The 14,196-nt window shown below is 40.7% G+C and overlaps 1 protein-coding gene across 4 annotated transcripts in view; it reads right to left on the reverse strand.

Annotated features, from left to right (window-relative positions):
• The window catches only part of LOC114655884 (caspase-1-like), a 37,477-nt gene that overhangs the window by 19,610 nt on the left and 3,671 nt on the right, over nucleotides 1–14,196 (reverse strand). The window contains exons 1-2 of one of the 4 annotated variants that reach the window (XM_028807172.2): nucleotides 3,593–4,149; nucleotides 2,406–2,556 (exon numbers count right to left, since the gene is read on the reverse strand). The exons of 1 other annotated variant lie outside the window; for it this stretch is intronic. Coding sequence is in view for 2 of the 3 variants with exons in the window: in XM_051931332.1 (XP_051787292.1) it covers nucleotides 4,854–4,892 (39 nt within the window). In the remaining variant the exon portion in view is untranslated. Of the gene's footprint in view, nucleotides 1–2,405; nucleotides 2,557–3,592; nucleotides 4,150–4,853; nucleotides 4,893–14,196 lie in introns of those variants that run through there. 2 more of the 4 variants (XM_051931334.1, XM_051931332.1) reach the window with 2 other exon arrangements.

Below are 14,196 nucleotides of genomic sequence, written 5' to 3' on the forward strand. Positions count from 1 at the left end.
AGCCTATAAGTACTGCCTTACTTCTCTTTAAGAAAGGAAGATGTAATGATACTTGATTTAAACGATTCCATGTCTTGGTGGGTTTGCGTAGCTTATTGTCAATATCTTTACACCTGTTTTTAAGGCTTGTTGACTGAAACGGGCTTTCACAAAAAAAGTTAGGGCTTTGCTACAGGATACACCCTCCACAAGTTAAGCAAGTAAAAATAAAACTGTATATTTCTGTTTTATTTAAACCTTTTAAGTTTGTATGCATAGCCCCATTTGGCTATTTTAGTTTTTTTTTTTCTTTCTTCAGTAATATTAAATCTCCTTAAAGAAAAAGAACATATGCATTTTACTTTTTTTGTATCTCTTTAGTAATATTTTAGTGTAAAAGGATAACCAGAATTTAAACCTTTTATGTTACTTTATAAAGTTATTTTACACAATGTTGAAAAATTAATAAGAAAGCTACATATTTTGGCAGCTGCTGCTTTAATTTTCAATGAAATGAAAAAAGCTCTCCAAGAGAAAACCTCAATGAAGAAGAAACAGTTTGCACTATCTAAAAAGGAGATACCCTCATTTATAAAGGTTTGCTGCAGATGACTTGACTGAAAATAAATTAATACTTCCTATGTGTATAATACATATTTATCTATTTTACTTATGCCTTTATTCCAGCAACTTGCAACATCTGAGGTACAATTTGTTACATTACTTTTGTTTTTTGCAGCACAGGCAGGTGAAGTGACTTCCTCAGGGTCACACAGTGGTGTCAGTACCAGGATTTGAACTGACAAGCTCCGCGTTTGCTGAAATATTACTGAAGACAGAAAAAAAACGAAAACGGGCAAATAGGGCTATGCATACAAATGTCCATCCGTCCATTATCCAACCCGCTATATCCTAAATACAGGAGCCAATAAGTAGATATGTATATATACAGTATATATATATATATATATATATATATATATATATATATATTTATATATATATGTGAATGTATGTATGTATGTATATATGTATGTCTATATTTATATGTATATATATATGTAGATATGTAAATTTGTATATGTATATATATATATATATATATATATATGTATATGTGGATGTGTATATGTATATACAGTAATCCCTCCTCCATCGCGGGGGTTGCGTTCCAGAGCCACCCGCGAAATAAGAAAATCCGCGAAGTAGAAACCATATGTTTATATGGTTATTTTTATATTGTCATGCTTGGGTCACAGATTTGCGCAGAAACACAGGAGGTTGTAGAGAGACAAACATTTGTCTCTTTTTCAAAAGTTTAAACTGTGCTCCATGACAAGACAGAGATGACAGTTCCATCTCACAATTAAAAGAATGCAAACATATCTTCCTCTTCAAAGGAGTATGCGTCAGTAGCAAAGCCTGTCAGAAAGAGATAGGAAAGCAAACAAATCAATAGGGCTGTTTGGCTTTTAAGTATGCGAAACACCACGGCACAAAGCTGTTGAAGGCGGCAGCTCACACCCCCTCCGTCAGGAGCAGAGAAAGAGAGAGAGAGAGAGAGAGAGACAGAGTTTGTTTTTCAATCAAAAATCAATACGTGCCCTTCGAGCTTTTAAGTATGCGAAGCACCGTGCAGCATGTCGCTTCAGGAAGCAGCTGCACAGAAGGTAGCAACGTGAAGATAATCTTTCAGCATTTTTAGACGAGCGTCCGTATAGTCTAGGTGTGCGAACAGCCCCCCTGCTCAATCCCCCTACGTCAGGATCAGAGAAAGTCAGCGCAAGAGAGAGAGAGAAAAGTAAGTTGGGTAGCTTCTCAGCCATCTACCAATAGCGTCCCTTGTATGAAATCAACTGGGCAAACCAACTGAGGAAGCATGTACCAGAAATTAAAAGACCCATTGTCCGCAGAAATCTGCGAACCAGCAAAAAATCCGCGATATATATTTAAATATGCTTACATATAAAATCCGCGATAGAGTGAAGCTGCGAAAGGCGAAGCGCGATATAGCGAGGGATTACTGTATATGTATATGTAGATATGTGTATATGTAGATATGTATATATATGTATAAATGTTTATGTATATATATGTTTACATAACCTCTTTAACACAGTACTTCTCCGCTGCGAAGCGCGGGTATTTTGCTAGTGTATATATATATATATGTATATATATATATATATATATATATGACAGCAACACTCATAACAATGACAACACAATTACATTGACAATCATGTTACGTTATTTTTAAAGTGTTTCCTTTTCTTTTTCATAACCTCTTTAACACACTATTTCTCCGCTGCGAAGCGCGGGTATTTTGCTAGTCTGAAATAAAAGCCAATAGGATGCTTGGAGGGCCGAAGTTGTTAAGGAAGTGCTGTATGCAAAAAGTGCAAAAACTTAGTTGGTGAACTTACTGAACTAGGTTTGTGGGTTGTTGACACGTGGTTGTCTTCTCTGTTCCGGCACCATTTGTTTTGACTCTGCTTGTTCAATTAAGGCAGAAGAGCAATAACACCTTCTTTTGGATTACTACAACCACTTGCTTGTCTGGTTTATTTCTCCCACCTGGAAAGGGATGTTACAATACTGTATGTACAGTATATACGTAAACATGAATTACACTGTGTTTTAAATATTTTGCAGCGGCCAGCAGACAGTAGCGCTTATTCGTCAGCAGGGACAACTCCCTTCAGCTCATTCTGACTCAGAGTGCAGACAGCACTAAAACCAGCTCGTGTGCCCCCCTGCTTTCTAAAGACCGCTGTCCAGGGGGGCATCTCATGCCAAGGAGGCGAGCTGGCAGCACGGGTTGAGTGCGAGGAAGACCAATGAACCAAGTAATTGAACATGAATTGAGAACCCCCAAATACTGCGTGCAGTACAGATGTCAAAAAGTCAGGAGGCAGAAAGATCCAGTTACGGGAGAAATGGGTCGCGTCATGTCGGCCACAGGTCTGCAATGTGCGATGTAGCGCGGCCAGCAATCATCCCGAATGTGTCTTTAGAGGGGGGAAGGCGCCTCACCCCTACATTTGGGAGTGTGCTTGTTGTTTTGGTGGATTTCTTCGTGGAGACCTGCCAGTTAACACGTGTATATGCTAAAAAAATCCTGCCGGAGAAGCGCTTTGTCCAGCGCGGCTTTCTTCTGCACGAATTCGCGGATTTTTTTTTTCTGAAACATATGAGTGGGCATCGAGGAAATGAAACTTCCGTGAAAGCAAACGCAATCCAATGTGTGAACTATGGAGTTACACTCCAGTTCCTCATTTCAAATGATAGAAAGGCAACTTGGACGAAGGGCACTATATCAGCCAACTGACGAATATAAAGTGTGAATAAGTGCCCTGGTGTCCCGTCCAGCTGGCGAAAAAGGCAACCCCTGCAAGCCAACTCTGGACGACAGGTTTTAAACAATGGTTGGATGGCTAAACGTTAATACGTACTGTAGAATGTCACGCACGCTGCAGCGAAGACTTGTTCTCAAATCCGTGCACGTCACTAATCGGCCAGCAAGAGGAGGTGGCGTGTAAAACTTTTTTTTTTCCTCCTATGTCCACTCCTATAAGTTCTCTCGCGAATTCGGTAATGAGCCTGAACCTACCTGCCATTTGTCACGCTGTCCTCTCTCTTATCTGGTGTCGAATCGCTGGCCTCGGCCTAGTGACCGTTTCGATGATTCTTTTCCGGTTTGGAGTATTCATTTTTATTTTCACTTTCGTTTTAAGGCTTTAGGCTCGGGGTCGAATTCACGTTTTCGCTACCTGTTAGAGTAAAGTGATGAAAGTTCACTCGTCCAGCCGTACAAGAAGTGGACGACCTTGTCAGTTTTCCGATGGTCATTTTGACATTGCTACTTTCTGTATTTCGCTCAGTTCCTTTGTGCCTTTTTCGCCGTTCCGCTCTGCTGTGCTGTCTGTCTGTGTGTGTGTGAACCAAAACGAACCCTTTTATTCCACTGTTACATCTCGTACTGATAAGCGAAGAGCAGTCAGTGTATAAGTAAACAATCGAATCTCATTTTCAACACCTCTGTGATTACACACATTATGTCCGTTCATCCATTTTTCTGAATCTTCAATTACTGCTCCAAAAACCTAAGGCACGAAAGAACAAGACGGCAGGTCAGTGCACACTCTCGGAGCCGCACTCTCGTAGACACTCGGCGCAGACCACTTTATGACTGCCTACAGAAACGTCTGAGGGTCACTTATTCTTAAAGGCACAGTGCTCAACTTTAATCATGAAGGGCACATCACGCTGGATAAACATTTGTCATCCGTTTTACTTTGGACGGGAGAAAAAGGGAGTCAGCAAAGAAGACCCCTTGGGAGAACATGCAAACTGCACACAGACAGTGCACAGGCGGGGATTTGGACCTGCAGGTCTGTGGAGCAATGAGAGGGCAGTGCTAAGCACTACACCACCATGCAGCCCAAGGCAAGAAACGTGCAGTCTAAAAGGGTAATGATTTATAAAGAAACAGCCATTTAACAATTAAATGTCACATCAGACTGAACTGAAAAGAACATAACACATGACCAGACTTGACATTATATGAACAGCCTGCATGTTATAAAAGTCCAAGTGATGAACTGATAAATGTTGAGGTGCCAAACCAGCTGTCTCTTTTTAATACTTTTCCAGCCCCATAGAGGTGAACAAGTTGTGGTCCCGGCTAAAAAGCTTTTCCAAGAACTTCTCGCTGGCAGAGTTACCCTTCTTCCTCACCATGTCTATCAGCGAACGAGCCCGGTCCCTTGTGAGTCTGTTGTTCTCAATCACCTCCTCTTTCTCCCCCTCATTCAGGACTTTCAAGTCCAGCATGTCATCCAAGATGTCTTTAATCAGAGAGACATTGGCACCTTCTATGAACTTTATTCTTATGTCCATCAGCTTCTGGGCTGCAAAAGTAAAAACCAAGCATGAATTAAGAAACCAATACACAAGTGCTTTCGAGGGTTTATATCTACCTTGCGCCCGAGGTTACACACTTTATTCCTGTGCACTACTCTGATTATTTTATTGAAAATACACGTGTTATACATGTTGTGTGCATCCGACTAAATAACTGACATTTGGATTATGTGACACAAGTAATTTAATTGTTTCTCATGGATGTTTTATATTGCTTACTGTGCTTCAGTGCTGGGCCCCGATGGCTCCCATTAAAGAGTGTTGTATCATAAACGTTGTAATCTCTGCTAACCACGAAGACACAAGATTTAAATCTTTGTGTGCCATCTCTACAAGCAACATGAGGCATTTTAATAGATAATAAATCATTGTTAGATAAAGTAATCCTTTAAGGGAAAGAAAATATGTTTATTTAGTGCAGTTACTTGCTAGCTGTGTATCTACGGTAGGTTCTGAACACTTTTAACACAGCATAACAGAACATTCTGAAAATGCTTCAATCAGTTCATAGTTGTGGCAGCCACAGTCTGTTCCGGTGTTTCAGGTACAAGGCATTAAGTAACCCTGGACAGGACTCCAGTCAGTTGCATTGTCCGCTCACTTATTCACACACGCACACACAGGTCCAAAGGTCTTCAGGATGTGGGAGGACAACTGAAGTACTTGACGTAAAATCCACATCACCACAGGGAGAACATGCCGACTGTACACAGAAAACAACTGGACACATGGTCCATGAGGAAGCAGTGTAGACCACTGCACATTTTTTATTTACATTTAATCATTTATCTTTGATTTATTAAACCATTGCCAATTTTTTAGTGAGAATAAAAACACACAAGAGCTTTTGATAAATGTATAAAACAAGTGACTTAAGGAAACGGGGCAGGATATCCTCACTGTGCAAGTCCGCACTCACCCTGCTTACATCTGTCTCACTTACTCTACACTCTCTTGTCTTTGTCAAATGTTCTTAAATTCAACTGGACTGATAAAGCTATTTGCTAACCCATATCCAGTGGCGTCGTTGGCATGAAAATTCTAATAGATAGATAGATAGATAGATAGATAGATAGATAGATAGATAGATAGATAGATAGATAGATAGATAGATAGATACTTTATTAATCCCAAAGGAAAATTCACATACTCCAGCAGCAGCATACTGTTAAAGAAAATATTAAATTAAAGAGTGATAACAATGCAGGTATACAGACATACAATAACTTTGATAATGTTAACGTTTAACCCCCCGGGTGGAATTGAAGAGTCGCATAGTGTGGGTGAGGAACGATCTCCTCAGTCTGTCAGTGGAGCAGGACATTGATAACAGTCTGTCGCTGAAGCTGCTCCTCTGTCTGGAGATGACACTGTTTAGTGGATGCAGTGGATTCTCCATGATTGACAGGAGCCTGCTCAGTGCCCGTTGCTCTGCCACGGATGTCAAACTGTCCAGCTCCGTGCCTACAATAGAGCCTGCCTTCCTCACCAGTTTGTCCAGGCGTGAGGTGCCCCTCTTCTTTATGCTGCCTCCCAAGCACACCACCGTGTAGAAGAGGGCACGCACCACAACCCGATTGATAGAACATCTGCAGCATGTTATTGCAGATGTTGAAGGAAACCAGCCTTCTAAGGAAGTATAGTCTGCTCTGTCCTTTCTTACACCGAGCATCAGTATTAAAGTATAGTGGGGCCATACCAGAATTTTATACATGTGCAGACTTCTCTATTGTAAACATTAAGTGACTTAACTGATCATATCTGCCTGCCTTTTGATAATGACTAGCAAAACATGAAAGTTCACTCATCGTTCACATCATTCAGAATAATCGTTAGTTGGCCCATGATCTGTCTGCACCGGCATCAGTTTGCTGTGATGCCTCATCATTATCTGAAAAAATAAGTAAAACGAGAGGCTCACAACCACCCACTGCAGAGGAAAACCTGTTTGCTATGAACTTCCTAAACTGAAACAGCAGTGTCCCAATTTGAAAACTGAATGGCTTTGAGGTGGATAGGAATAGACCACAATACCATGGAAAGAACACACACCTGTACATACACTGTATGACAGGAAACTAGGGCTGCTACAAATAATCAATGTAATCAACTAATCGAATCAAATTTTCTTAATTGACTAATCGTCCCACCCAAACCCCCCACCCCACCCCCATGTTGCCTGCTGGCATGCTATGTCACTCTGTACTGTTGGAGTAATTTAATCATGGCAGCAGATGCACAACATTCAGTGGAAGAAGGTTCCTCCAAACATCGGGCAAAGCCAAAATCCTCCTCTGTGTGGGAGTATTTCACCCGAAAATCGGAGAAAATGGTTGATTGTTTACTATGTAAAAAACAGATGGCGTTCCCCAGCAGCACCAGTTCAGTGCATGAACACCTGAAAAGGAAGCACACTGGAAGAATAGCACAGGATAAGAGAACAATACCATAACCAACCCAATAGCAAGAGGAATAAAAAAAAAAAAAATCCAGTTGTGCAGTCATTGTATATTTAGAGCACAGCACAATGCTATTCCAAAATCGGCAGTGCAAAAATTGTTACTGAAAAGTTTAATGTTGAATTGTTTAATACTGTATGGTTACAAAATAGAACATTAATTTTATCTGAGACTCTGAGATATGAGTTGCCCGGCTCCTGCAATATCATTTCAGCTGGTATCATTTATACTTTACAAGCATTATTAAGCCACTTTATACCAATTATGCCCAAGCAGCTACTGTATATTTATAATGTCAATGAATAACATCTATCTCAATTTAAGATGGATTTTTCAAGAACACATGTGTAATGAGTCTTAGAGTGGATTTACAAACACAAACATTTGTTATCATTTATTTAAATTATACTGAAGCTAGGAAAGAAAATACATTTATTTTTGAGACATCATGTACAGTTCTAAATATACCTTTCACAAATGTATCGCCTCTCTCTTAGAAAAAACAAGGACGCTTGGATGACTCCCTCCTAAGGAACAGTACTTGCACACCACAGGCTGAGCGAGGCAGCTCTGATGAACAGTGTGCTCAACATGCTAATTAAACACATGAGAACTCTGACAGTGGTGGAGGATGAGGGATTCTGGGCTATGACTAAAACTTTACAACCTGGCTATGTTCTCCCCAATCGCATCTGCTTCACTAGCATGATGGAAAAGAAAAATGAGAACACATTCCAGAAAGCCAAACTCACCCTCACTTCTTCCAACAACAGGCATATCTGGGCATTACTTACCATTTTATTATTGATAACAGGGAGCTTTGCAGCTACAGTTTGATGGCTATGTTTCTTGAAGAGTGACATACTGCTGAAAATACCGCAAACTGGATTGAAAGGGCAGCTGAAAAGTTTGTGATTCCTACAAACAAAATTATGGCTCTAGTTCATGATAATGCTACTAATGTGGTGGCAGCTCTTAGGGTTTTGGAAGAAAGGCATGGAATTCTGTGCTGGCCACCGTTTACAAAGTGTAGTGAATCAAGACTTGAAGAATCCCCAGATCACGAAAACAACTGGAGTTGCTAGATTGTTGGTAGAGCATTTCAAGAAGAATGAACTCACCAGCTCCAAGCTCAACACCAAGCAAAACCAACTGGGCACTCCTGAACATAAACTAATTTAAGATGTCAGTGTTAGATGGAACAAGTGTGATGATGAATGTTGTTAGTGCATATGCCCTGCAGGTTGGGTGTGCAATGGATGACAATGAGGATTTCTGTATTGAGTTGGGTGATGTGGTGGAGAGTGTACCCAAGGGACAGAAAGTGGTGAATGGGTGTGGATTTCAATGGAGATTTTGGTGAAGGGAACAAGGGGGATGAGGAGGTGATGGGTAGGTAGGGTGTAAAGGAGGGGAATGAAGAAGGTAAGATGATAGTGGATTTTGTGAAAAGGATAGACATGGCTGTGGTGAATATGTATTTTAAGAAGAGGGAGAGTGAACACAGAGTGATGTACAAGAATTGAGGAAGATGCACACAGGTAGATTACATATATATGTATATCTTATGCAGGATGGTCAGTCTGAATGAGATAGGAGACTGCAAAGTGCTGGCAGGGGAAAGCATAGTTAGGTAGCATAGGATGGTGGTCTGTAGGATGACGTTGGATATCAAGAAAAGGAGGAGAGTGAGGGCAGAGCCAAGGATCAAATGGTGGAACATGAAAAAGGAAGACTGTACGGTGGAGTTCAGGGAGATGTTAAGACAGGCAATGGCTGGCAGTGAAGAGTTACCAGATAGCTGAGCAACTACAGCAGGAGTAGTAAGGGTAACAGCTAGAAAGGTGCTTGGCGTGACATCTGGAAAGAGGACAAAGAAACCTGGTGGTGGAATGGGGAAATACAGTAGAGTATACAGAGGAAGAGGTTGGTGAAGAAGTAGGATAGTCAGAGAAATGCAGAAAGTAGACCAGAGTACCAGGAAATAAGGCGTAAGGTGAAGAGAGAGGTGGTGAAGGCTATAAAAAAGGTGTATGATAAGTTGTATAAGAGGTTGGACTGTAAGGAGGGAGAAAAGGACCTGTACCGATTGGCTAGACAGAGGGACCGACCTGGGAAAGATGTTTGGCAGGTTAGGGTGATAAATGATAAAGATGGAAAGTGTGTTGAGCAGATGGAAAGACTACTTTGAGAGGTTGATGAATGAAGAGAATGAGAGAGAGAGAGAAGGTTGGATGATGTGGAGATAGTGAACCAGGAAGTGCAATGGATTAGCAAGGAGGAAGTAAGGACAGCTATGAACAGGATGACAAATGGAAAGGCTGTTGGTCCAGATGACATACCTATGAAAGCATGAAGGCATTTGGGAGAGATGGCAGTAGAGTTTTTAACCAGATTGCTTAATGCAATCTTGGAAAGTGAAGGATGCCTGAGGAGTTGAGATGAAGTGTATTGGTATCGATTTTTAAGAATAAGGGGGATGTGCAGAGCTGTAGTAACTACAGGGAGATAAAATTGATGAACCACAACATGATGTTATGGGAAAGAGTAGTGGAAGCTAGGTTAAGAAGTGAGGTAATGATTAGTGAGCAGCAGTATGGTTTCATGCCAAGAAAGAACACCACAGATGCGATGTTTGCTCTGAGGGTGTTAAGGGAGAAGTATAGAGAAGGAGTTGCATTGTGTCTTTGCAGACTTAAAGAAAGCATATAACAGAGTGCCTAGAGAGGAGTTGTGGTATTGTATGAGGAAGTCGGGAGTGGCAGAGAAATATGTAAGAGTCATACAGGATATGTAGGAAGGAAGTGTGACAGTGTTGAGGTCTGCAGTAGGGGTGACAGATCAGGGATTGGCTCTGAGCCCTTTCTTATTTGCAATGGTGATGGACAGGTTAACAGACGAGATTAGACAGGAGTCCCTGTGGACTGTGATGTTTGCTAATGACATTGTGATCTGTAGCGATAGTAGGGAGAAGATTGATGAGACCCTGGAGAGGTGGAGATATGTTTTGGAGAGGAATGAAGGTCAGTAGGAACAAGACAGAATACATGTGTGTAAATGAGAAGGAGGCGAGTAGAATGGTGAGGATGCAGGGAAAAGAGTTGGCAAAGACGGATGAGTTTAAATACTTGGGATCAATAGTACAGAGTAATGGGGATTGTGGAAGAGAGGTGAAAAACAGAGTGCAGGCAGGGTGGAATGGGTGGAGAAGAGTGTCAGGAGTAATTTGTCACAGATGGGTATTAGCAAGTGTGAAAGAGAAGGTCTACAAGACAGTAGTGAGACCAGCTATGTTATATGGGTTGGTGATGGTAGCACTGACCAAAAAACAGGAGAAAGAGCTGGAGATGGCAGAGTTAAAGATCTTATGGTTTGCATTGAGTGTGACGAGGATGGACAGGATTAGAAATGAGTACATTAGAGGGTCAGCTCAAGTTGAATGGTTGGGAGACAAAGTCATAGAGGTGAGATTGCCTTAGTTTGGACATGTGCAGAGGAGAGATCCTGGGCATATTGGGAGAAGGATGTTAAGGATAGAGATGCCAGGCAAAATGAAAAGAGGAAGGACTAAGAGAAGGTTTATGGATGTGGTGAGAGAGGACATGCTGGTGATGGGTGCAACAGGGCAAGATGCAGAGGACAAGAAGATATGGAACAAAATGATCCACTGTGACGACCCCTAATGGGAGCAGCCGAAAGAAGAAATAGAAGAAGAAGAAATGTTAGATGGAACATATAACATGATATATCGCTTGTTAGAGCAGAGGTTGCCAGTTATAGCAGCTCTTTCAGACCCAGAAGTGACACAGAAAGGGAAGAACTTCTTAGATCTTAAAGGTGAATAGTGGAGCCTGCCTGAGGAACTAGAACAAGCTCTTAAACCATTCGAGTGTGATACTGTATATCTGAGTGATGAATCACACGTGACAGTCTCTACTCTACCTGCACTCATTAAAAGACTATTTGAGTCCACACAGAATGCAACCTTTGACACCACTCCTGTGCAGGCATTCCAGATGATGGTTTCACAAGAAATTACCAAAAGATGGGAGCCGGAGAGGTGAGAGGTGAGGCTGCAAAACTAAATGTAATTGCTGTGGCCCTTGACCCCAGATTTCGTAAGCTCAAATTTCTGTCCCCAGAAAAAGGATTAAAAGTACAGTTGAAAGTGCAAGCCCTTGCACTGGAAATAAAGAAGAAGAGGAGAAGCAACAACAGTCCACCAATGAGATCAAAAACTCAGCTCACGCTAAGGAGGAGAAGAGGTGTCTTTACAGGACTCACTACTAGGGTCTGACTCTGAACTACATGACAGTAAGAATGACAGTGCAGAAGATGCACAAGAAAGCACAGTCAGCCAAATGGTGAGAAAGGAGATTCTAAACTATTTTAGAGAGCATCCTCTTCCCAAAAGTGAAACCCCACTGCAGTGGCGGAAAGATAATAAAGTAAGGATTTCCACATTGGCTATTCTGGCAAAATCATATTTGTGTGTACCTGCCACATCTACTGCTTCCGAATGCTTGTTCTCAGCCGCTGGAAATATAGTCACAAAGAAGAGAGCCAGCCTTAGCATGTGGACATGTTAACATTCCTCCATTATAACACTGAGGTCTACAAGGACCCGAAAGCCTAATTTGTTGGCCTTGTTTCAAGTTGGACTGCTGACATTAAAGTTATGTTAAGTCCATTACTAATCAAAAATATTTTTGACTTAAATATTTTATTGTTACTAATGTTTTCTTGTTTGTCTTCATGTTGGAGTTATTTTAGTTGTGTTTTTTCATTTCCCGATGTTTTCAAGTATTCAATAAATATTCACATACAGCATTCATATGCCTACTTGAATTATTTGGACAAAATTAGTCATTAGATTAACCGATTCTTTGATAAAAACAGTTGACCAATCAATTGTCTACAAAATAATCATTTGTGTCAGCCCTACTTGAAATGCACACTTGTAAACTATCGTGTGGCCAGGGCACTAGTCAATGCAAGACCAGCAAACACTTGAAACAAATGGTTTTCTACATAAATACCTGTTCCTCCTACAGTATAATGGGATTCTGTGCTTCTTTGACACCAGAGCATCATAATGCTAGTTTCTTTTCTATGACGTGCAACGGGCACATGTAGGCTTCTTTGGTGACTTTTTCAAAATTAATGCATTCATCTTTGTGGTTGGTGAAAATCAAGATGCAGTGTAATTTGTTGTGAACAACAAATTACTGATACTGATCACCTTTCTTTTTTTTTTCTTTTTTTTACCTTTAAGGGACTAAATTGTATCATACTTTTCATACCTCTTCGCAGTTTTGTACTGCATGGCTCCAACTGGGAAAAACTTGAACCAGAATTGCAAATGTGCCATTAAAAAAACAACAACAACAGCAAGTTGTCTTCATTTTAAAACGAACACTGACCTTCTAGCCCTATCATTAAAGTAGAAAATTCTGGTTGCACATATGCAAACACACAAGTGTATAGAGAACACTGCAGGGCCAATTGGTGCAGTTGATGAACCAAAAACAGGCTTGCAGCACTCAGCATGAAGACAATTTCACACAGTACAAAAATTAATATTTTTCTATGTATAGTATGCCATTACACTGACCATTTCATAGAAAATTTTTGGAAAATTGTGCTAAGAAAAAAAGTTGAGTGTTGTTATAAACATTTTAAATGAAACCTTAAATTACTGTGTGAAGTTTATGATTAGCTGTTCAACATTGGTTGGTCTTTGCTGCACTGGCCCTTGATGTAGAAAGGCCACTAGTCATCTACTTATGCTGAAGCCTGATTAATAAACCTCACAATAGCTTACAGGCAGTGTGCATTTCACTGGCAGGGCTTACTTCCTCTTTTAACTTTCACTACACTGCTGTTGTAAGGTCTGCTGGTGTTCGAAATAAATATACCAACTTTCACTACTTAGCATTCCTTCACTCAGTGATCACTTGTACAATAGTATCACTGAGCCAGATATGTTTCTCAAATGAGAATACACGTCTGGGGATAACCCATTAAAAAGTGTTTAGTGAACAGCAGCAAAATCCTGCACTGCAAAGGCTCCACCCACAGGGCTTCTTCCTAAAAGACACGCCCACAATCCCTCCAGTCCATGTGTTTTAAATTGCTGCTGGGGTTTCAGAGGGAGAGCAAAACATACTGAAGAAATGACTTGATGCTGAGAGAAAGTAAAAGCTAAAATTGCTTTATGTAGATCATATTTTCATGAATATAGCTGCCAAGTCTTCCAAGCTGACATACACTCCTACACTATCGTTGTAACACAGAGCAACAGAGAGCACACATGGCACCTGCGACAACAGATCGTTGACGCTTCCCACTTGTCCATTGATGTTGTTGAATGCCCATATTTAATCTGATGCTACAGAAAGGTTTTGTCCTTGAAAAAGGTTCATTTTTAAAATGTGCAGTGCGCTTTCTACACACGCGACACAAATTATATGTCTAATATGTTTTTGTATGAGACTTTTCGACTGTAGACAGTTTGTTGTATACCAAAGCTTGCTGTCTGTTGAATCAGATTAACGAGAGCACCTCTGATCAATGTCGTTCAAAATCACTGCCCCTACTTTGAGCCCTGCCTTCATGAGGCGCTGGATTGATTTAGAAATGTGACACTCAGTGAGCCTTCTAATTGGTCCCACCACTTTTAAGCAAAATTCACCCATTGTCTTCAGACTGTTTAGTTAGGCTATTTGTACAATGACCAACTTATCATTTATTCATTCACATTACTAAGGATTGGGATAATTAGAAAGGAAACGTAAAATCTAACAACTCCAAAGGATAATCCATAATATTG

This window comes from Erpetoichthys calabaricus, chromosome 8 (genome assembly GCF_900747795.2).
Source record: "Erpetoichthys calabaricus chromosome 8, fErpCal1.3, whole genome shotgun sequence".
Classification (NCBI taxonomy): Eukaryota; Metazoa; Chordata; class Cladistia; order Polypteriformes; family Polypteridae; genus Erpetoichthys; species Erpetoichthys calabaricus.